The sequence below is a fragment of the Rhinolophus hipposideros genome (assembly GCF_964194185.1).
Source record: "Rhinolophus hipposideros genome assembly, chromosome: 6".
Taxonomy (NCBI): domain Eukaryota; kingdom Metazoa; phylum Chordata; class Mammalia; order Chiroptera; family Rhinolophidae; genus Rhinolophus; species Rhinolophus hipposideros.
Genome location: NC_138052.1, coordinates 40,352,242 through 40,375,572, shown reverse-complemented (window position 1 = coordinate 40,375,572; position 23,331 = coordinate 40,352,242). Strand labels below are relative to the sequence as shown.

The following is a 23,331-nucleotide window of genomic DNA, read 5'->3' as shown; positions in this document are numbered from 1 at the left end:
AATAATTAAAGTATGGTTAATTAGAGTGTTTAAGTAGTGTATGAGTAACTGTTAAAAATGAGCCAAATTGAATATAAGTGTACTATCAAGAATTAAGTGTTAATCAAGTAAGTGTCAATTACGTATGGAAGAGAGATATGCTTTCTGAATTCATTTCTACTTCTGCTCGACTATTTAGAGTTTAAAAATTGTAGATGTGAAAATGAAACTTTCAAAATAATCAAAAGATTGTATTTCAATATTAAAACATTATTTGGAAAGGGGCATGAAACATATTTATTCACTCAATAGTCATTAGTGGAATATTTTTCAAGGGGCTGGAGCTTGTTTAATGTGATTAATGCCAGGGAGATACATTTTTATACTGATTTACACACACACATATTCTAGAAACTAGAAAACAGTGACCCCCCCCCCATGCTTTCCCAGCAGTCTTAAGTCTAATCTGGGATGGAATCAGTCCCCTTGCCCTTTCTCATTCCTCAAGGATCAACAGAAGGAATGTATTTAAGGAAGAATCTATTCGGACATAGCCTCAAAAGGGTGTACGAGAGGACTAAATAGGGCCATAAACATTACAGAAGACCATTATCATTTCTTGAAGGCTGTTATCAAACTTAATTGTGGGGAGTGTTTGTCCATGATGTATGAATTGCTAGCAGGCCAGCCCCACTCACCTACCTGGAGTTTATAGGCAAGGAGCAATTCCAATGACAAATACAGAGTGCGGGGGAACTAAATAGATTCAGTGAAATCACTAAATTCGGATTTTTTGCAGAAGAATCACCTGGAGGACTTGGTAAAATGAAAACTACCAGGGCCTCATCCCCAGAGATTCTGTGAGATAATAACTTGGAATCTGTTTTTCAAATAAGCACTCCAAGTAACTCGGAGGACTAAATTCTGATACCTATTTAACCGAGGGTATGTCCAGGTAGAAGAGTGTACACATGAAATTTATAACATGAACAAGGAGGCAGAGAGTAAGGACAGACATATATTTCAGGAAAAATTAGTGAAAATGAGTTAACATAAAATCTGTCTGGTTAATTTAGTGTTTTTTTTTTTCATTTAATAAATATATGTCATGCTCCCACTATATGCCAAGCACTGTCTTAGCTGCTGGGCATATAATAGTGAGAAAAATCACTCTGCCCTCAGGGATAAAGACCTACACCTTATACAATTCACATAAATATAGAGACAAAAAAGGTTCACGTTCGATACATTGAGGTAAGTGTTGAGATAGCAATAAGCCAATGGCATTTTCACAGAGCCCAAATGGAAGGTCATTTCTGCTGGTGGCTGATATAGGGGTCGAGCCTGATAGTGTAGTGAAACATTATCATGTTTATAATCTTCCTAGATGTACAACGAAGCAGAGCTTGGATTAGAAATTCTAAGTAAACTTTATAACCGTCAATATGGGACCAAATGCAACATATCAAAGCACACACATCACTCCACTGCATTTATGAACATGTGGTCATTTTCAGCAGAAAGAGAAGAATGCCTAATTGTAATTCTTCCCATCTGATTCGGTATCTCTCTGAGCCCGGCCTGACTTCAGCATAACACACTTTCTGAGCTCTGGCTACACCACATGTGAGGTTAGAAAGAAACACCTACCCCAATTCTGAGCATGAATCTTATTTCCACATAAATATAGCTGGCTCCTCTGGATGTTTTCTATACATTGACTCATTACCTCTTAGGTTCTGGTGGGGCTTAATATCATCATGGTAATTAGTAGTACAATTAATACATGATAAAATTGCCAGACAGATATTTTGAGTCATAATGTGACATATGCTAAGTTCTCTGTAAATATTATTGGCATTTATAACTACTATGAACACATTTAAAATAAGTGAATAACTAGGAAGTAATATGAAATATACTCTCTTGTAACTTTTATGTATAATCTGAGATTCTAAAAGAGTAAATAACTAATCCTTGAAATCTTTTTGAGAAATCCGATAAGGATCAGCATGATCATTAATGATGTGAAAAGAAGATGAGTAGAAATTTAAAAAATAATTTGAGACTCTTGATTTTCAATAAATTTTATTTTTCCATATACACAGTATTAGTGAAAACTGCTTATGATTATAATTGTGATATTTCAGTTATAAACCCATACGATGAACAAAATATTCCCAATACAACCAAGTTTCACTGTATTAGAATAAAAGTAAACATTAACTGTATATGCTAATAGCCTAATCTGAAACTGTTTTTCCCAGTAAAACTGGGAAAAAACGAAACATCCTATTGGTCAAATTAGTTTGGGAATCACGGATCAAAAATATTTATTTGAAGAATACTGATAAACTATGACAATCGCAAAAGCTGACATGTATTGATGGCTTGTCATGTGTCAACTATGGAGCTAACTGCTTCACTTGAATTAGCTCACTGATTTTAGCTATGACTTTCTCAGTCAAACATAATTGCAAGTAAGGAAACTTATATGCAAGATTAAATAGGAAAATCTATTATACAAGTCATTAGCCATAATCAAAGCATTATTTATGCTGAAAAAAACAAACAAACAAAAAAGAAATCACCAAGGTTATCCTCATTTATTGAATTAATATCATTTTTTAAAATACCTAGTTTTAGGGGGTATTCGCAATAAAGGGATTCACTAAATTTTAAATCTATATGTTCATGATTGTGTAGACACAAATTAAATGTATCTCAAAAAGAAAACAATTTCCACTTGACTAGAATTCCCCCTTGACTACATTAGAAATTGGTTGCAATTTGCTCTTAGGAGAGTTAAATAAAATTGAATTAAAATACTTTGCAATTATTCTAATGCTGTTGTAGTAAAATGGTATTTTATTCATTAGTTGGGGCTTATAAAATAAGTGGTATGAATTCTGCACAAGACTATTTAATTAAATAGAAAAAAATTCATTATAAGTAAATGTATGGCATGCACAACCTTACTTAGGATTCTAAGACAACATAAGAAAATGATCATTTTCTAAAAAATAGAATAACCTAATGTTATTAAGTATTTTGTGTGTCTGGTTGCAAAGGGATTCACCAGTCACTTGTGTTTTTATAGCCACCAGAATAATTTTTAGTAAATTAAAAAAGTAATTCATTTTTTTAATCAAGTGTGTGGAGTATACATCATTCAGTGTGAATCAGTTAAAATAGCAGACAATGCTATTATCCAGTTAGTCAATTGGCTCTTATCACATGGCAGTACAATTTATGTAACTATAAGGTTAATAGAACATGCTGAGTGTCAAATTTCAAAACTTACTGTGATAACCCTGGAAGGTATTATTAGCATTTTCTAGTCTAGTTTTTTATATTATAGGTAAAAAGGCTGTGGTGTCAGAGATTGACTTACCAAAGCCATATAGAAAATTAGTAGTAGAACCATTCTGTAAAGAAAAGAGCACAAATTCCATCCAGCCACCCATCCGCCATCCTTCATTTTATGTGTTCATTTATTCAATAAGTGTTGGTTATATACCTATTATGTGCTAGGCACTAGGGAGGTGATGGTGATCAAAAACTAGATGTGGTCTCTGACCTTATGGTGACTTTTATAGAATACGGTGGGAGATGGAGAAATATTAATAATCACTCAAATATACACATAAGTACAAAACATGACAAATGCTCTTTAAGAACATTGTCTATGACAATGAATAACAAGGGAGCCAGACCTAAACCAGAGAGTCAGGAAGGGTTTCCCAGAGTAAGTGGCCCCTATATTGAATATTAAAGGCTGAATAGAAGTTAGGAGAAGAAGGGAGAGAGAAAGAGATACAGAATCCCGAGAGAAAGAAATGAATATTTGGGGAACAGAAAGCACAGCATGTTTGGAGTCTAAAAAATAATGAAAGAGGAGCAAGATGGGGCTGGAGAGATAGGCCATCCATACCAGCTAAGGCACACAATCTAGACTAACATTTTTGGTCTTTATCCTAAGAGTCATGGAAAGCTATGGAAGCGTTTAGCAGGAAAATAATGCTCTCATCTTCAACAGTTTTATTTTTACAATGGAAATGCCAGATTCATAAAAGCTATTCAAGGTATAGGACTTTTTTTTTTTTTTTTTAAGTTTTGGTTCTGTAAGTGATGACCTGGAGAAGGGGTAAGTTGGGAGGGATGGATAATAGCAATATGAACATGAAGGAGGATTGGAAGTTGGTTGCCATACTATCCATCTGGGATATCTGTTTCAGGGCTCTATAATGAGTGTGTTCTGAGAATAGTCATGTTTGAAAAACACAGTTGTTTTGGAGGATTTACATACAGGTGAAATTTGCTTGTGGTTTATGAGCCACATTAGGTTAGCTTTCATATGGAAAACCTCTACTCTTGAAATTTCTAAGATTATTTGTCTAGATGATGTGGTTTTCTTTTCTTCTGGTCTACTTTCTGTTTATAAAAATCCCTAGTCAGGATAAGCAATTCACTAATTCACTCATGCCTCTCTTGTGACATCTGAAGGTAAGGATTCTGGCTGATCTCATCTGACTAACTGGAGTGCAAAAATACATCATTGATAAATCAGTGGAAATTCAAGCCAAGTGTATGTGAGAAAATGCAGTAAAATGCTTAAGAGGCTAGGTATTTAGTCAAACCCACATAGTTTGCAATCCCAGCTTAGCAAGGCCTAGAGTTGTTGGAACCTTATTTAATTGTCCTTCTTTAAAATCTGTGGCAATTCTTCACTGCCTGAAGCATAATGCCCCTGCCACTCATCATGGTCCTTGTCTACACCCTTCACTCAAGATTTCCCACCCTTCCAGGCAATCTAACTACCTCTCTAAGCCTCAGTTAACCTGTCTTTAAAAAAGAAGATAGTACTTATAGCTATTGAAACAGGAGTTAAACAAGTGTTTCACAAATGGCAGATCTTTTCATTACATGATAAAGAACAGATGAGAGAGGGGCTTAGTATTTATTGGAGTTATTCTTTTTAGTAATAACTTGTTTCCTCTTCCCCCAAAGTTCATAACTCTGATGGAAATACAGCAAGAGCACTCACATTGAAAGATATTTTAAACGGAACATTTTTCTATAAAACATTTTTTCCAAATTGGGTTTCAGGTAGGTAAATTATTATTATTATTATTATTTTACCTTTGGGTTTTAAAATGTATGTTTTATTTTGCTTTTGCTTTTAGTGCCAACACATCTCTGTGGTGACAGAAGCTGAATCAGTTGAAATGGAAAAAAGAGCAATTATTTAGATAAGTCAAGTGGTCAGAAAAGCATTTTTGACAGAACCATTTAGACTGGATTTCCTAGTAGTAAAGGGACCAATAGGAGTGTATCAGAAAAGTCAAAGTTGAGAATGTGTTGTTAGACTTCTCCGAGCATATGGTACAGGTATTCAGAATGAGAGATAAACACCTATTTAGGAGAGGTCATTAGACTTTTACCAAAAAAGAAATCCATCATTAATCCGGATAATGAAAGAAATAGACAAATCCCACCCTAACAACAAATTCTTTAAGGGCCATAAAACTGATTATTTGCATACGGTTTTCAAAAGGATGTTGTCATATAAGTCTAATCAAATAAATGGTAAAGTCAACTAAATCGTTTATGACATTATAGTTGATCTCTAAATTGCCACTAAACAAAATTGAATATTTTCATTTTTCTCTTTAGAAAATAAAATGCACATAAAATAAGTTTTAAATTAAAGTGAACATTACCCAAAAGAAATGTATATTTTTATTGCAAATAAACCTACCATTTAAAACTAATGTAACCTTTTATAACAGTGAAAACCCAATTTTATTCCTAAGCACCTTGGACTAGTTAGAATAAGGTTGCTAGTAGCAAAAATGGCATTTTAGTGGAAAGTAGAAAAAAAGTATCCTTTCCTTCCTTCCACTATCAACTTACTGTTTTAAATATGGCAAAGCAATATGTGCTGGACAGAGAGGAAAAACAAAGTAAGTCTGTGAAATGAGAGATGTTTCTCTCTGTTATATATGTATTTCCTGTGAAGGGAGGTTATTTCAAGTTGTTTTTGTTTTTCCTTCTTGCTTAAAGGACAAGAATATCTTCATCAATCTACAGATAATAATATAGTATTTTATAATATTGAAACAGGAGAATCATATATCATTTTGAGTAATACCACCATGGTATGTATCCAACATTACCTTCCTCCTCAGAAAACTTTGCCCGCTCTTCACTGACCAAGAAACAGTCCAAACACTTACCAATGGATCTAAGTGCCTGCCCTCTCAGCTCCACCCCCACTATAGTTTTCCTTTCATCCTCTCTTCTAGTCGCACTAGACTACTGCCCTTGCCTCCTGTAAATCACCTATCATCTTTCTCCCTCTGTAGAAATAGTATAGTATGAGATAAAAATTAAGAATTCAGTCAGGTAAACTGAGGTTCAAGTCCTAGCTCTGTCACTTACTAGTTACAGAAACTTGGCCAAGGTTCCACACTACACCAACCTCGTTATGCCTTAGTTTCTTCTGAAAAGTAGGAATAATAATACCTCTTTAAATTCATGTAAGAATCAAATGAAGTAACATTTGAAAGTGCTTGGGACACTGCCTAACATCTCATAAATGCTCAATACATGGAAGCGATGGTACATAGGCACACACTACTCTGTTCTCCTGGACTCTCAATCCTCCTACGTTTTCTGCCCTCAGGAGCCCACTAATCTTAAAGCCTTCCTCAGATGACACTCTCTTTCTCTGTGCAAGCAATGATACTCTCATTTGGATTCAATCACTTCTTCCTTAATGTTTTTGTTCTTCTATATTTATATCTTTTTTATAGAACCAATTTGTAATATAAGTTACTTATTTATAAGTTTAACAGTATAAGCTTCTTGAAATCACAAAATATATCTTTTTTCTCATGGTGTCTAGACACCCATAGTGTCTAGTAAATTTCTTTATGTACAGTAGGTACTACCTAAACATTTTTAAATTGCATTGAAGATATATGTATGCAGGAGTATTACAATGATATGATATTCTTTTAGAATGACAAATTAACATGGTTTGGCTAATTTTTTCTACATTCTAATCAGCTTCTTCGTAATTTCAGAAAAGTGTGAATGCTTCAAATTATGGCTTATCACCTGATCGGCAATTTGCATATCTGGAAAGTGATTATTCAAAGGTATTGATTATTTAATTTGGGTATATCTGGTAATATCTCCTACTAAGCCACAGTTTGGCCTATAAGTGTATGAGGAAGCAAGAGTCTATCTTTATGTCTAAAGAGTCAAGAAGTTAATCTGGGTTCTAGATGAGCCCAAAAAGCATAACTGAAACATATACAAATAATTTAGAATTGAGCATACTCGTCTGGTTATGATCAAGCAGCAGAAACTACTTTCCTCTGGGGAAAAAAAACTTTGTTTGGGGGGCACCAATATTCATCAGAAAAGGGAGAATCATTCTCGTATTTCAAGAGCTATTTAATATTATAAATCATTAGTTAATTCTTACATTTTAACCTCATAAAGTTTGTTATTAGTGAAAGTGGAAAAATCAAGATGTAGCTTATTTAACTCACTTACTCAAGCAAGATAATATACAGTCAGTGGCAGACCAGTTTAAATCTGTCTTGGAAATCCTACTGCAGAAAAATCCCACCAAACCAGACCATATACCTTTATTTAATGTCCCCCACCTGATGAAGTTGGCGAAGTTAATCATCTTATTCTTTCTATTTATACATCTGCAAGACGATTTTCTTTTTTTGCAAAATAGCAAAATAATTTACTATCAAGTTAAATATCTAATAATTACTTTTGATCAAGAATCTTTTGTTTTAACTGTCATTTTTCATATCCTATTTGAGATACAAAACTTGCTTAATATTCAGAATGAAAAGTCAACCTTGACCCTCAGTACTTGTTCAGTTGGCTGATTATTTTCCAACAGACCAGGTCCTAGTACCAGCAATCTTCATGAATACATATTTCAACCTGCTGGAGCTTCTTTGACAAGAGTTTGAAAGCCCTTTTAAGAAACAAAATCCAAAATAATAATTGCATTATTCACTAACCACAATACAAATATGAGAAAAAGAGTAGTTTTTTTTTTTTAAGGAGATGAGCTATATCTCTCCTATTTACTTTTTCAGTTTCTATTATTCTTTTTGAAAAAAACAACATACTCTATTAAAGAGGGGCAAGCATTTTGCAATAAAACTATATGTTGAATGAAATTCTTTTTACATAATTTTAATGGGCATCATGATAATTGCTCAGGTGCGTGGCAGTCCTTCTGGGCCATGGAAATCAGTGGTTTTACTTCAATCAAGGTAAAGTATAAGTGGAAAACTCTTAGGACAGAGTGTGTCAAAGAAAAGTTTGTTATATTAAGAAATGTCTTTGGATGTGGTTTTTATGGAGTGAGGGTTGAATTGTTGCTGAGATTAGTTCTGGAGCTTAGACAAACAGCACAAAAATCCATAGTAAAATTCTTTAAATGAAGACTCATTGGGAATTGAACATGTCCTTCCTAGTGTCTTGTGAAAATAGTTTTTTTTTTATAATTCTGAACCTTGAGTTGAATGATCTATGATTATGCATTACTGATATAAGCTTTTTAAAAATCATAATTTATCTTTGCCTCTCTTCTTTTTGACAGCTTTGGAGATACTCTTACACAGCCACATATCACATCTATGACCTTAGAAATGGGTAAAACTTTATGTCTGTTTATTAATACTACTTAAATCTAATACATAGACTTTTTCATTACAAACTCTGATTTGAGGTTAAGACTATGTTACCTTGTTACTAATCTTAGTTTCTTACTTCTTTACAATATTTGTACACCCATATAAAGAGAAATTCAAGGAAATATTTCTATGGAATCTTCACCTCTTTTTATCATTTCCATTAATATTTTTATTAATATTTGGCTAATATTTTGCATTTTTATACACCATATATTTTCCCCTTTAGTTTTGAACACCAAATTATAAATATACTATTTATGGAAATAAACATGTAGTAAAAGTACAAAAACATTCATGGGAATGATACAGTATTTTTAGGAGAGTAGTTACATCATTGGAAGGAAACAGAAAGGAGGGAGATGCAGAATTCCTTGTATGTGAACATATATTCCACTAGTCAATTTTAAACTAATTGTTTTTAAAATGGCAAACCATTAATATTTCTTAAATTTAGATGGTAGATAAATTATCATCTATTACATTATTTTCTTTCTTTGAATGTCTATTTGAAATATTTACAATTTAAAAGAAAAAATAAATGAATGAGTAAGTCGGTGAAGGACTAAGAAAGAGAATTCCTGGCAGAAAGAAAATTATGTAAAAGCACAAAGGGAAGGGAAAGCATGGAATTTTTCAGGAAACTGAATGTAGGTCAGTTGAGTTGAAATTGGAGGAGGACATGCTGACTAGTGGGAAGTGGTGTAAGGTTGAGAAGGTGTTGAGGCCAGGAAGCATGGGCCAAACAATAATGAGGAAGCCATTAAAAAGAGTTTAGATTTCATCTGATGACAATGGGGAATCACTGAAGGATTTTAAATGGGAATGACATGATCAGATTTGTACCTTAGAAAAATCACTCTGACTAAAACTGGACAATGAATTAGTTTGGTCACTCATCTTAATATGATACCCTATTTGCTATTATATAAAAGGAAAATAATTATATGTCTTGAAGAGGTATTGAAAAATCTTACGGCCTAGTTCCCCTTTTGTCTAGTAAGAGCACAAAAATAAAAAATTTTAAAAATGTATCTACTTTTACATTTTCAGAAAAGAATGACGCTGATCTCCTTAAACTGTCAAATTAAGAAATAGGAACCGGTACATAAAATAGAATCTAAATTAATCTAACGTACACTGAGTTTTTCTTCTTTCTGTATTCACTTTGCCACCAAATTCATGAAGTATTTATTGAGTACCTACTATGTGAAAAGCATATATGGGAGGATACAGAAGAGCTTAAGGTACCAACCCTACCCTCAAGAAACATTTAAGACTAGTGAAGTGGAAACCTTACTCTTTCAGTACAGTTTCTTAAGGCTGTAATCATTTTCTTATTTCTCATTTAATTATTTTTGAACTCTCCAAGTCCTACCTATGTTGAGGGTCACCAAATTTAACAGCATTTCAAAAGAATATGGCAATACTAATATTTTAATTATGGTTTGTATAAGCTTTATGGCCTAGAATCATTTTAAATATTTAATTTTTGTGCAGCGAATTTAATCAATTTGCTGTTGTTGAGTTTTTCTTTCCTTTTTGTTTTCTTCACAACTGTTAATTTGTCAGATTGTGTTTTTTTTTAATCAGGCAAATATACTATACTTTAGGAAGTGAGGGGTGACAAATTTGTTGAGATTCAAGACAAGATTAAATACCAATAACTCCAAGTCATCTACGTGCCTCTGAAGAATATAAAAATCTACTACAGAGAAAATGGAGATGGTTCTGGTTTCCAGCAAGGGAAGGAATACTGAGGAGATGACAGCCTTTGTAAATAAAGCAGCCTCCTCCACTTTCTCATACTGTTAATTATTTAGAAAACGCAGAAAATAGCAGCTGTGGTGACTTTCCAGTCATGAAGAGACTATGCCCTGAGGTTTTTTTCATCTTGGTGCTGTCTACATGATTGCATCTATGATTCCACAGCATATGGAAATGTAAGGCAATGTTGCAATGTCAAAGATAACATGAGCACTGACTTGAGACAGAATTGTAAACCAGGTGGAAAGCATCTTCTCTGGGTCAGTTCTTCACCCATGCCCTCGTATGTCTTCAATATGTTCTGGACCTTCCATGGTCCAGGTGCTCATAAAGTGACCTGTGGCAGTCAGCATTCACACTGCAGCACCAATGGTCTTCCTCCTCCAGGGGCATCAAACCTGGTCGGTCCCGTGCCATGTTCCCTTGTTTTTCACTAGGCCTCCTGCAGCATGACCAGTAAATTAAATCAAGGTAATATGTGTTACAAGTCTTCTCAAACTTTATAAAATGAGGAAATTAAAAATGTCAGGAATATGTCAGGTCCAGATATATTTTGGAGAGGGAAGCCCGAGAGTCTTTCTTCAGTCTCCTCATATTATACCTTGGAGGCATGTTTTATTTTTGTCTCCACAGAAACATTCTTGATTAAAACTATTAATATAATCTTAAAGAAGATAATAATGAAAACTTAAACATGATATCCTATGACTCTTCAACACATAAAAATCTGAACACATTCTTGCCGAAGGACTACAAAATCTCTACCGTGCAAGTCAGTCAATTGAGTATTTGCAGGATGACTCCAAAGATCAAAGTGAGATTTTTGACCAATAAGATATTTGGAATTTCCCCATGGGTGGAGGACTTTGCAAGCTTAAGGCATATTGCCCAGTATACGATCTGTTTTTCAGTTTAGCTTGAGATCAGATGTTCCTTTCCGTTTCTGATTTCAAGTCAGATCCCTGGGGAGATTGTCAAATGGCATCTTATCTTCAAAAACTTGAAATGCATATGCATTCACAGAGATGGGGGTTGTGAACGAGAATGTGGAAGAGTACATATTAAAGTTAAGCACCATTATAGAATTTCAGAGCTGGAAAGCACTTCAGCAACCAACTCAGTCTGGTGTGTACAAATTTTAAACTCTTGAGGGTTAAAGACTTGAGTTTAATCAGGGGTCTGCCAAGAACTAACAATGTGGTTTTTAAAAGTCATGTCATGTCTCTAACCTTATGTTTATTTTCTACAAAATGAGGGCATTCCATTAGATGATTTCTAGAGATATTCCCACTTTCACAATATCTAAATCTTTAATCCGTTCACTTCATTCTAAAGGTCAGAAAACAGACGCAGAGAAGTTAAAGACTTCTAAGTAACTAGTGAATTACTGCAAACTACACCCCATGTCTCCAGTCCCAAATTGCCACATTCGTTCTGTTAGGTTTGAAGAAGCAAAGAGGATGACCCTTCATTTTTATTGTTTCTTTATTTTTTTCTCTTTATACAGATTTTTTTTTCATTGAATAACAAGGTTTATTTCATTTTTTCTTCTGTTTTTCTTTCCTTCCAGAGAGTTTGTGAGAAGAAATAAGCTTCCTCATCCAATTCAGTATATATGCTGGTCGCCTGTTGGGAGTAAATTAGTAAGTGTTTAAATTATAGAAGTGTTTAATCATTTCAATAAAAGAGGAGCCATTTGATTTTGGCCTTTGTTAAATTTCCCTGCCCAAAAGGAAAAAAAAATACATTTATCACTATTTTAGTGGTGAAAAAAGAGAAGAGTTTTGATAAATTGAAACCCATTTGAGAATTCCGCAAAATCTCGAGCTCATGGATAGACTTCTTTAAATATCGCAGTCAGAAACTTTATCCTTATACTCAGCCAGAATGCGTTGTGCCAGAAAGCTCAGGAAAAATATGGTTTTCACAAGTTTCCCAGACTAGCTTCAGACAACATGAAATTTTGTCCAAGCTCTTATTTAACGACTCTAAATAAAGATTAGATCTGGCTAGCTATTAATATTCAGAGATTTATTTGACTTTCTGTCAATATACATATTTATTTGGGTAATAAAACAACTAACAAAATGGTAGACTTTATTCTTTATTTGATACAGACTTTAAAAGTCATAATCGATGTTAATGTGAGTTGCTTGGGTTTTTTTGACCTACTAAAATGATATTTTAATTCGGAATCCTTTTTGCATCTGGATTACCATTCTTTTTAACTAGGTGAATAATTAACACAAATATACAGACTTCATTGCATTTCTTATGGAATTTCCCCTTATTAACTGGTTTACCACCACTTCCAGGCATATGTCTATCAAAACAATATTTATTTGAAACAAAGACCAGAAGACCCACCTTTTCAAATAACATATAATGGAAGAGAAAATAAAATATTTAATGGAATCCCAGACTGGGTTTATGAAGGTAAGCTATATACTTTTTCTACTGCTGCAGTTTGGGGCTTTTAATTGACAATAATTGCATACATTTTGATGAATGGCATGTTACTGAGATGAATGGTGGCATTTCTGAAAGCTGTTACCCAGGTTATTAACAGGATATAAGTGTTCTGAAAGAACAAAATCTTGTTGTCAGGCTGATAAAATTTATTTTTATGAAGTGGTAGTGATCATTTATATTCCAAAAAATATATGGTTCTTAGATGCTGTGTTAATACATCTTCTCAGGTTTTTTTTTTTTCCTTGAGAAATAAATCTTTTTTTCCCAACTAAACAACTGAAAATATTATTATGTGGGAAAATATTCTTAGTGTTTTATACTTTTGTGAATTTTATCCTCTTTGTAGGTAATGTAAGATGAAGGACTTCAGTGGACTTTAATAAAAGGCCTTCTAGTCCTTGTCTAGTAAAAAATATATAACTAAACTTTTTTTTTTTTTTTTTTTTTTTTTTAGTATTGCCAGGAAAGAAAGTCAACTTTCAATGTTTAAGTCACTCTGTAGTATGATTACAGTGCTCCTTGTTTTGGCTTTTTAGATGACTATAAAAAAACAGAAGCTGCCACAAAGGGAAAATTAATTATTGTTGATATGTTTATTATTTATTTTAAAAATTATGTTTCTGATCAATGTCAATTCCTAAGGAAACTAACTGATGTTTGATAAGGGATATAAGGTTAAACTGCTCCTCTAAACCCAGACTATTTATCTTTTAATATTTAAGTATGTCACATCCACATCAAAAAAATGATTTCAGTTAATGTATATATACAATGTATTTTGAAGTATATAGAATGATTTTAAGAGTAAGCTGTAATTGTAATTAATATGCTAGTGTTTATTTTTCAGAGGAAATGCTTTCTACGAAATATGCTCTCTGGTGGTCTCCTAACGGAAAATTTGTGGCATATGTAGAGTTTAATGATACAGAGATACCAGTTATTTCCTATTCCTATTATGGCGATGAGCAATATCCTAGAACAATAAATATTCCATATCCAAAGGTATGTAGAATACTTTTAGCAGATGCTTCTCTTTCTTTGGTGTCAAAATGAGCAACCAATACCATGAATAGAGATGGGATCAACAAGTTTGGAGAGCTTTTTATCCTTGTGCATTGTAAAGCAAACATTGTACTCTGCTCTATTATTTATGTGGACATCTGTTGCTTTGGACATCTGGTTGTGCTGGATGAAGTAGTCTTTGCTAAATCCATTGCAGAATCTTTGAAAAACATATGGTCTAGATATGGAGGAAAAACAAGCTTATCTTAATTTTAATTTTCTCATATTTCACGCTCCAAATTCAGGGAAAAGTTCTCTTTTCCAATTCCCTTTTGAATTCTCATGTAAATGTATCCTAGAATGGGAAATACACATTTTGAGCTTGATGTTCCTGTCCGGTAGAAGCAGGCATAAGTTATGATCTTTTCTGGACATATGAGGCAACTTGTGTTCGTGAGCCTAGTTCCTTCGTTGAATGCATTAGACAGGGTGTGAGCCACAAGTTTCTTGCATAAACATTCTAGCACTCTCACTGTACATACTTATTCATTCCCATGTCTGAAAAGGCCTGTATGTGCAGTTGGAAAATAGCCAGGGCGCAGTGGGGAAGCATCATATCTTAATTTAATTTAGTCAAGAAATCTGAAAGGGGAACAAATCATAATTTTCCTCTTGTACAAGGAATGAAAGTAATTTTAGAATGCAGTTCATTGTCCTTTCATCCCCATTGTTTTTACTTGCCAAGGGGAAAACTGTCATGGATGGGTACAGTGGGTCCCTATATGTGACAAAGATGAGATGGCTGCACACACATACACACGAGAGGATTCCGAAGTGAGCCAAAGTAGCCATAGTAAGAGAAATAGAAATTCCAGATAGTCTAAAATGTATTTGTAAAGCCATTTGAGAGTAGTCAATGGATAGGAGATGAGTGTTTAAGTAGGAAACCCCTCAAGGGCTGTGCATATGTCTGAAAGTTAGAGATGTTTGGAAGTGAGAGATGTGATACGTGGGACCCAAGATGTAAAAGGACTTGGATAATTTAGGAGAGCATAAAGGAATGGGAAGAAATGAAAAAACCCAGAACTGAGGGGCAATTGACACTGACAGAGAAGTTGGGACCAAATTTTCATGTTTCTTTGAAGACCGAAGTTGCTGAACCATCTGACATTAGCCTAAGACAGGAGACTACTTGGAAGAAGTAGGAAGTCCCAGCTAAATCTTAAGTGTAATAAGGAGGAGAGAGCCTGGACAATTCCTTAGATAAATCCAAATAGCACGAGGAGCATTTGAGACTACTTACCTAAACTTTGTGGATTTAAATTGTTTGATGAGTGTAAGATTCTCTTTTTCTGTGGTAAAATAACAGAGAAACTCTAAAAAGCTGTCTGGGTATGAATTATACTGTCATGTAAATTTAGGGAATATAATAATGAGTAGAAAGCACAAAACAAGAAAAGTGTAAATCCCATGGACCTTTATTTGTAGGTGAAATTCCCCTAATTTGGGAGTGGAAGTGTAGAGTGGGGTGGGAAGACCATAGCAGTAGTAATGTGACCAGCTAGGAGACTGAGTGATGTTTGTCTGATCAAATTATAGGGTAAAAGCAAAAAGCGTTTTTCATTATTTATTCTTTACATTCCTCTCCCAAAACCAATCTGCCTCTGCACTCTCCCTTGCACATAGATAGATGATTATCATAATTATCTTAATAATAATAATAATAATAATAATAATAATGGGAACTGTCTGTCTTAAAACTCAGAAAAGAGAATAGCAATTACAGAACAACATTTTCATATCCAAAAATTTTCTCTGGGAATCAAAACTCCCTCACTAATGGCTTAAAATATGTTTCACTCTGGTTGACACAATATTTGTAATTGTCCTGCAAGTAAAATTGAAATGAAAGTCCTGATCATGTTATAATTAGAATGTTTTCAACAGTAATATACTTAACGTTTTTATCTTACAAAAATATGCTAAATTCCTAAAGTGTTCTTAAAATGTTGGTGGTGATTACAATGTTATGAGCTGATATACCTTCATTTTCTTGGCAGGCTGGTGCCAAGAATCCTGTTGTTCGGATATTTATTGTCGATGCCACTTACCCTGAACACATAGGTCCCAGAGAAGTGCCCGTTCCAGCCATGATAGCCTCGAGGTATATTAATCTTAGATGCTTTCCATATTTTAAACTGAATTTTAACACAAACTCTGAATCAGTGTTTACATTTCTTTTCTAGTGAGTTTTTGATGAGTAAACAAGAAACAAAAGTAAACAAATTAAATTGGTCGGCAAAGCTAAAAACAGACAAAAGTAAAAATCAAAAATATGTTTCTTAAATTGGCTTTAAAATAACAGTTCTTTTCACATGTATAAAAATGACCATAGTGATCAATTTCAATGATAAGACCCTCAGATACGTAAATGTCAACCTGGGAGCAATAGCCAGGTAGTAAAACTTACGTAATTTTCTCAGCCTGGCTTTTTTCAAGTCTGGCCTATTTTCTTTCCAACCCAGAATTTGTAGATCACGCTTGTCACATGTGCATGGCAAACAAGAGAATATAAACTAACCCTCTGCGTTTTTCACTAAGATGCAGGCTATTTGCAATTACTGGTTGTAGAATTAACTATTTGGGGGTTAACTGTAGGCAGACAGCAACACGGAGCATTCTCCCTTCTCCAGCATGGTGTCCTGCCCTGTGTACATCTTTTCTGATTAGTCCTGATTATGGCAACGTTCTAACCCTCCATCAATCCTTGTGGTCATTCTGGGTGAAGTGGATACAGGGAAGGGGTCCCCAAACCCTGCATGGTGGGCCTCCTCACCACTTCCCAAAGCCTACCAGACCAAGGCTTTGCTTCCCTCCTCCTGTCTCATGAAGAACAGTCAGCCAGGACTGAATGATGCATCACTAATATGGAAAAGAGCCTCGTCTGAGGCTTCTGCTGGGTCTTGCCAAGGTGGATTTACGCTTGGATAATCAAAAACATCTGTATTTTTCGAATTATCTGTTATTCCCCACTCTAATCTAGTTGGTGAAAACTTGACTAAATAAATCTCTTTTTCGAAGTGTCATCCTCTGTAGGAGGCAACTAAAATGATGTAAAGAGCACCATAGAAAAAGTCAAGAGGCTTGTTTGACTATTTGTAAAATACTAACAATATAATAGTAATAGCTGACATTTTTTGATCACTCACTATGTAGCAGGCATAGTTCTTAAATTTTTAAGTGCTCTTGACAAATCTTTATAGCAACCTTTAAAATTGGTAATATTATTATTCCCATTATATATAGAAACAGAAGCACAGATATGTTAAATAACAAGCCTAAGGTAGTATAACTAGTAGGAGAGAAAGCCAGAATCTGAGCCAGAGACCCATTCCAGCTCTGTGATTTATTTTACATCAATGTCCAAAACCTGTGGTTCATTTACATTGATGCTTTCTATCTACAAGTTCATCCTCAGAGCCAAGTAATCATTGCTGCCATTCATTGAAATCCACTATGTGCCAAGCACTATTTGAATTACTTTGCAAGCATCACCTCTGATTGGTATACTCATCTGAATTTCATCTCCTGCTCATGGTCAGAGCTGAAACTTGGCTTCCAACACAAACCTGCCTGGAGAGAAAGATGACCTCTCACCATGGCCCCATCTCAACCAGTTAAAAAGTGAAAAATTGAATTCCCCTATGCAAAATAGCCAGTATAATGCTTTTTCCCCTCTAGACTGACCAGTAGCTTTGCCCTGAAGTCTTAAATTCTTTCCTAAGATGTAATAATCCAAAATGGGGAGAAAACTCAAGTATAAGATAATCCCATTAGATGAATGAACTCTCTTATAAATATTCCTTAAAAGTCAGCAGGTATATTTAAACTTTCTCTGCAGATAAAGTTTTGAATTCTTTATCTAGGAATACATATTTTATGAGAATAAAATGCATCCTTTAGGAAACAAATATTAATAAATTATTTGAATGTGATATTGGTTTATGGTTGTGACTGTCTGTTTTGATTTATTTGCAGTGATTATTATTTCAGTTGGCTCACGTGGGTTACTGATGATCGAGTATGTTTGCAGTGGCTAAAAAGAATCCAAAATGTTTCAGTCTTGTCTGTATGTGATTTCAGGGAAGACTGGCAGACATGGGATTGTCCAAAGGTAAGTTATACTAAAACCACAGAGGAGTATAGCTGAAGATGAATGTATACGAGTGTGGTTTATTTATAGCTGGCATTTTATATTATAAAGCCAGAATTACTGCATTCAATTCCTGATTGCTTTGCGAAACAAACAAAATCTCTATTCACAGGTTCATTCTTTTTATTAAATAAATAAGATATCTCTTGTTTTCTTGAGTGATTTTAGCATTGGTTTTGAATAGAGAAAAAAATAGATCAAACAATGTGACATTGGGAAAATCAGGTATCTATCTGGTTCTGAATTAGGATGGAAAATCATCCTTTTGAGATTATAAAACTGGCCATCAAAAAAAGCAAAATAATGAAGATGAAATGATAAGCTGGGTCTATTAGGGAAATAGATGTGCTCTATTCAAAGAACCAGAGACAATATGTAAATGACAGCATGTTCTATTCAATGTTAAAATTGAAAATTAAAAATTCAAAGGAAATGGATATTATCAAAAGAAAGCCAAATATTCCCATTTTAAATCAAAAATAGATAATTAAGAATATAACATAAAATATTAAATCGAATTAACCTGCTATGCTATCTTAGGAGAGTGCCTCATGCTAAACTAATTTTAGAGAGAAAAAAAAACAAACTTGAAAACTAGGTATAGATTTATTGTTGAGTTTTAATTATTTTTATTGCTAAAATCCAAATATAATCCGTTGAATGAATGAGTCAGAAAATTGCTTCACCGATCTAAAAACTTAAAAATAAGCCTGTTTATAAGCACACACATTAGATACTAAGAAATACGAAATATTTTCTTTAAATAGGAAATTTGATGGGTATATTTCATGAGATTTCTAATTATGAAGATATGTCTCATTAAACCAAATACAGAATAAACCTATTTCATAAAGTGAAAAAAGCACAGAGTAATCAAAGTAAATCACTGAATTGCATCTAGAAATTAGGACATTATGTTTTGCAAGGAAGAAGTCATGTGAATCTGTTTGGAAATATATCAGGACTATAATAGTCAACATTACTCAGGCTAAAAATATATTTTCTTTTATATCATTACTGTGTCTGTAACAAGCTTGACTAATTTTGATGGAATATGCTAGAAGCTTATTTTTATCTTATTTATATTTTGATATGCAAAACAGAAAGATGTTGGCTTTAATGCAGAATCATAGGCAGAAAAAAAAGAGGATAGAATAAACTTGATTGTGTTAGCTAATTAGAAAACACTGGTTGGATTAGTCAGCTTTGAGTGAACATGTCTTTAATGTTTTTGTTTAATCTGGATGTTAGAAATGATTGCTTTAATTTTGTTAGTTTAAAACTATACGATTGGTCATTTAGATATTGTTTTTAATTCTTAAAAAAATCAGGCATTTAAAAACTATGATTTCTTTGGAATCTAAAATAATAATTTATCAAAACCTAAGACAACTTTAATCCAAACTGACAGAATATATAAGATGCTCATTCAATGAGATCTGGATTATGGACTTTAATTTTATGGCAAAAAAAAGAGTGATTACATTTAGGATACCAGATTAGAATAACCTCAGGATTTCAAAACAACCTCTTTTTCAAAATAATCTGATGAATACATGGAACATGTTTTCAGATTTAAGAACAACAGAGTATTGAATTTTCCAGCAACCATACTCATGATTGATGTGTGTGTATTTTGAAAACAAATAACATTTAAGTTAAGTGACCTGGCAACATTTTATTCATGTTGGAAGTCATACTCAAAATAAAGAAGCAAAGGGAACCGGCAATAGTTACTCATAATATAATTATATTAATGAGATTTATTAAGAAATTTACAACTTTAAGAAGAAACATCTTTCATATTATCATTCCTTCTCTGAAGAAGGAATTAAAATTAATTTTATCTTTCTGGCTAAAAATAATGAATAAAAAAAGTTTCACTATTTTTTCAAGTCTTGTCATGTTCTCTCTAAGGAACTGGCCTGTCTATAGGAGAAAATCCATACTATGTTTTTAAAATGTATCATTCCCGTGCATTTTTTGACAGTGTTTTGCTCATGGTTCTCTTTCTACTTCACTGACTGTTCTTTTCCTTTCTAGCTCTTCTTCTGACTTCTCTAGAAATCCTATTATTCTCCAAGTTAGGCTAACAAGGTAGGCTAACTGCTGTAACAACAACAAAAACCCTCTAATAATTCAGTGGATTAATACAATAGAAATTTTTTGCACATTCATGTATGTACTCATCCAATAGTTAGTCTAGGTAAGCAGGAAATGATGATGGGTGGGGAATAGGGTGCTCTGCTCCGCACAGTCATTAAGGAACTCATGTTGATGGCACTTCTGCTATCTTCATCCAGCGGCATCCAAAGCTAGTCCAAGGTTGTTCTAACCTGACCATCAACATCCATCTGGGGAATGGAAAAAACAATAGAGGATCGTGTTCCAGAGGCTTTTATAGGTTAGGCTTAGAAGTAGCATGCGTCAGTTCTGCTCTCACATCTTTGGTTAGAACTTATCACATGACCACATCCAACTGGAAGGCGCCTTGGAAAATGGAGCCTTGCTGTAATCCTTGAAAAAAGAGGAAAAGGTTGCCAATTATTTTACAGTCTTTGTCACAACTCTGTACTTACTCTCTTTAGGTAATTTGTATCTATACCAGAGGTTTTAGTTACCACTTGCCCCTCTAATTCATTTTGAGGATTTGAACCTTTAAATATCTCTGGCTCCACCGAGCTTTCTCTGCTCCATCCTCACTACCACTACCTAGATTTGGTTGGGTCTTCATCACCCTTTTCTAAACATTACAATAGTCTTCCTACTTTCTGCCTCCTACCATCTTTCCCACTTCTAATCCAGTCTCCGTATCATGTTCATAATTATATTGTCCAAATTGTGATTTTGAAATCCTCCAAAGGATTTACCTACAGGAGAAATCCAAACTTCCTAGGGTGACAAAATATTTCTCCAACATCTTGCTGATACTTCTGCATCCTCCCTCATCTTCTAACTCTTTTCCATAATCACCCTTCTCTCAACATACTGAGCCACCTGTAGTTTTCCAAGCTGACCTGCTCTGTATGCTGTTCATTCTACCCAAAAGCCTGTTTATCCTTTTATGCTTATTAAATACTTGTTAAATAAATGATTGATTGTATTAAGCTAAAATATACACCAAAATAAGATTCAGTACAAATTTTAAGATTCCTAACAACTTCATAAGACTGAGAATAGAAAAAAATTAACCTAAACTTCACTGTGAAATGCCTTTTTACCTATATGACACTAAATGCTTGAGTGGTGCTAGGCCTCCATTGATGTGATAATTTCATGAAAAGTTTAACCAGAATTATGAAAGGTTTGCAATAAGATCCAGACCTTAGATTAACCATATTATTCAATAGTGCTGTTGTATAAGACTTTGAATATAGTCATCTTAAATTCAGGTGTGAAGTTAGTTGACTAACAATAGTACATTCTGATGAGGCAGCATGACTGGTTCAAATGTCCAGATTATATTTAAGAAAAACTGTCCTCCTAATACTATGTTTGACATGATATATATTTTTTTTCTAGGCCCAGGAACATATAGAAGAAAGCAGAACTGGATGGGCTGGTGGAGTATGATTTTGCTATCTTTTCTTTATATTTTAATGAAACCTTGACAGATTCTCAGATATCAAAAAACTATTTGAAATATTCAAATTGGCACTACTTGTTTTAATAGAAAAAATATCCAGGTAAAAAACTCAAAGGTAGTGGTCCCTGCAGCAATAATTTGCTAGACAATTTTAATGTTTCTATACTTGGAATTCTATTAAAAACAAGTTATTCCTCATGTCTCAATCAACTTTTTCAACTGACTCTCTGATATTCATAATATTACTTCTTAAACAAATACAATAAAGTTTATTTTTTAAGGGAACAAAATCCCTGATCTGCTTAAAATAATCTTAATAATCATTTGCCATTTGAATCCAGGAAAAATAAATACATTGGGTATCCTTGGTAATTTAGAGATAATCTACCTTAAATTTTATTGTTCACTGACATATACACATTCATTCATTCTAGTTTTTAAGTAAAGTGGTATCAAATAGGTAAATGTGTATTTTGTTATGGTTTGTGATCACTTATACCTGGATATTTTTGTATAGGTTTATTCAATGATTTATGAGGATTTTTTTGTGCAAAAATTACATTTTAGGAAAATATCAATTGCATCTTAAATTCTATATGAAAAATACAAAATAAGACAGAGAATAAGTGGTGTATGCTTGTTTCCACTTAACATAAACATATGTTTGAATTCAACAGCATGGGTGGATAGGAGGGAAGGCTCTTTCTCTGAGATTTGGACACATGCAATGAAAGAGCAAATGCTTAGGACTTGGTTTAACACATTAACTCATGATACGAGGACAGTAAAGAATTCAGAAGTCAATTCTAAGTGATAAGTCTTGTAAAAATTCAGAGTTAAGATTGGTAGGGAGAACATAAATTATGAAGTAAAAATCTTCAGATATTAAAAACTCTGTGGTACACTTTTCTGGATCCAGTGATTTTATCTTCCATATATTTACTCTGCCTTCAGTTGTACTCATTAACTAGAGAATAGCTGTTACTTTGTTAATTATATACAGTAAATGTAAAATATGTTCTAAATTAGCAGGTCATAAGTGAGTAATTCAGAAAACAATAATGCGGAAGTCCTATTTGAACTTCTTCTTTGCCACTGTACTGAATAACAGAAAAAATTAGGAGTGTTCAGTGAAAGAACAGGATTTTCTGAGTTTTTTTGATTCTTGGTCAATCAGAAGCTCATCTTCCAAAAAGGTAATTCCTATATCAGCATTTGAAAATTTGAAGAAAGGGGACAGTTAATCTACGAATTCACTTCTATTATAAAGATTTCCAGTATAGAACGAGGGGAAGAAAGAATACTTAAAATGTCCTTGAGTTGTTGCTCTCCATGATGATAATATAACTAGGTATACATAAAGTAACATGTATGATGTGATTTTACAAATAGATAAACAATGATACCAATCACCTTCTTAAAGACATGATCTTAAGAATCTATATACATTTATTCTGAAAATGCTACCAGTGTTCAAAACACTTTGAGACATTTTAGAATGGGCATCTTTTGAAATCTCCTATTTATAAGCATCTTGAAGTCAACAATTTCATCTTATCAGTTTTCAATCTGTG

General features: G+C 33.5%; 1 protein-coding gene across 1 annotated transcript in view; it reads left to right on the top strand.

Annotated features, from left to right (window-relative positions):
- The window catches only part of FAP (fibroblast activation protein alpha), a 71,118-nt gene that overhangs the window by 10,426 nt on the left and 37,361 nt on the right, over window positions 1–23,331 (top strand). Inside the window, exons 3-12 of the mRNA XM_081051199.1 lie at window positions 4,990–5,088; window positions 6,046–6,140; window positions 7,071–7,145; window positions 8,627–8,679; window positions 12,055–12,127; window positions 12,800–12,920; window positions 13,804–13,958; window positions 16,019–16,122; window positions 17,997–18,132; window positions 21,694–21,738. Coding sequence (XP_080907325.1) covers window positions 4,990–5,088; window positions 6,046–6,140; window positions 7,071–7,145; window positions 8,627–8,679; window positions 12,055–12,127; window positions 12,800–12,920; window positions 13,804–13,958; window positions 16,019–16,122; window positions 17,997–18,132; window positions 21,694–21,738 — 956 coding nt within the window. The remainder of the gene's footprint in view (window positions 1–4,989; window positions 5,089–6,045; window positions 6,141–7,070; window positions 7,146–8,626; window positions 8,680–12,054; window positions 12,128–12,799; window positions 12,921–13,803; window positions 13,959–16,018; window positions 16,123–17,996; window positions 18,133–21,693; window positions 21,739–23,331) is intronic.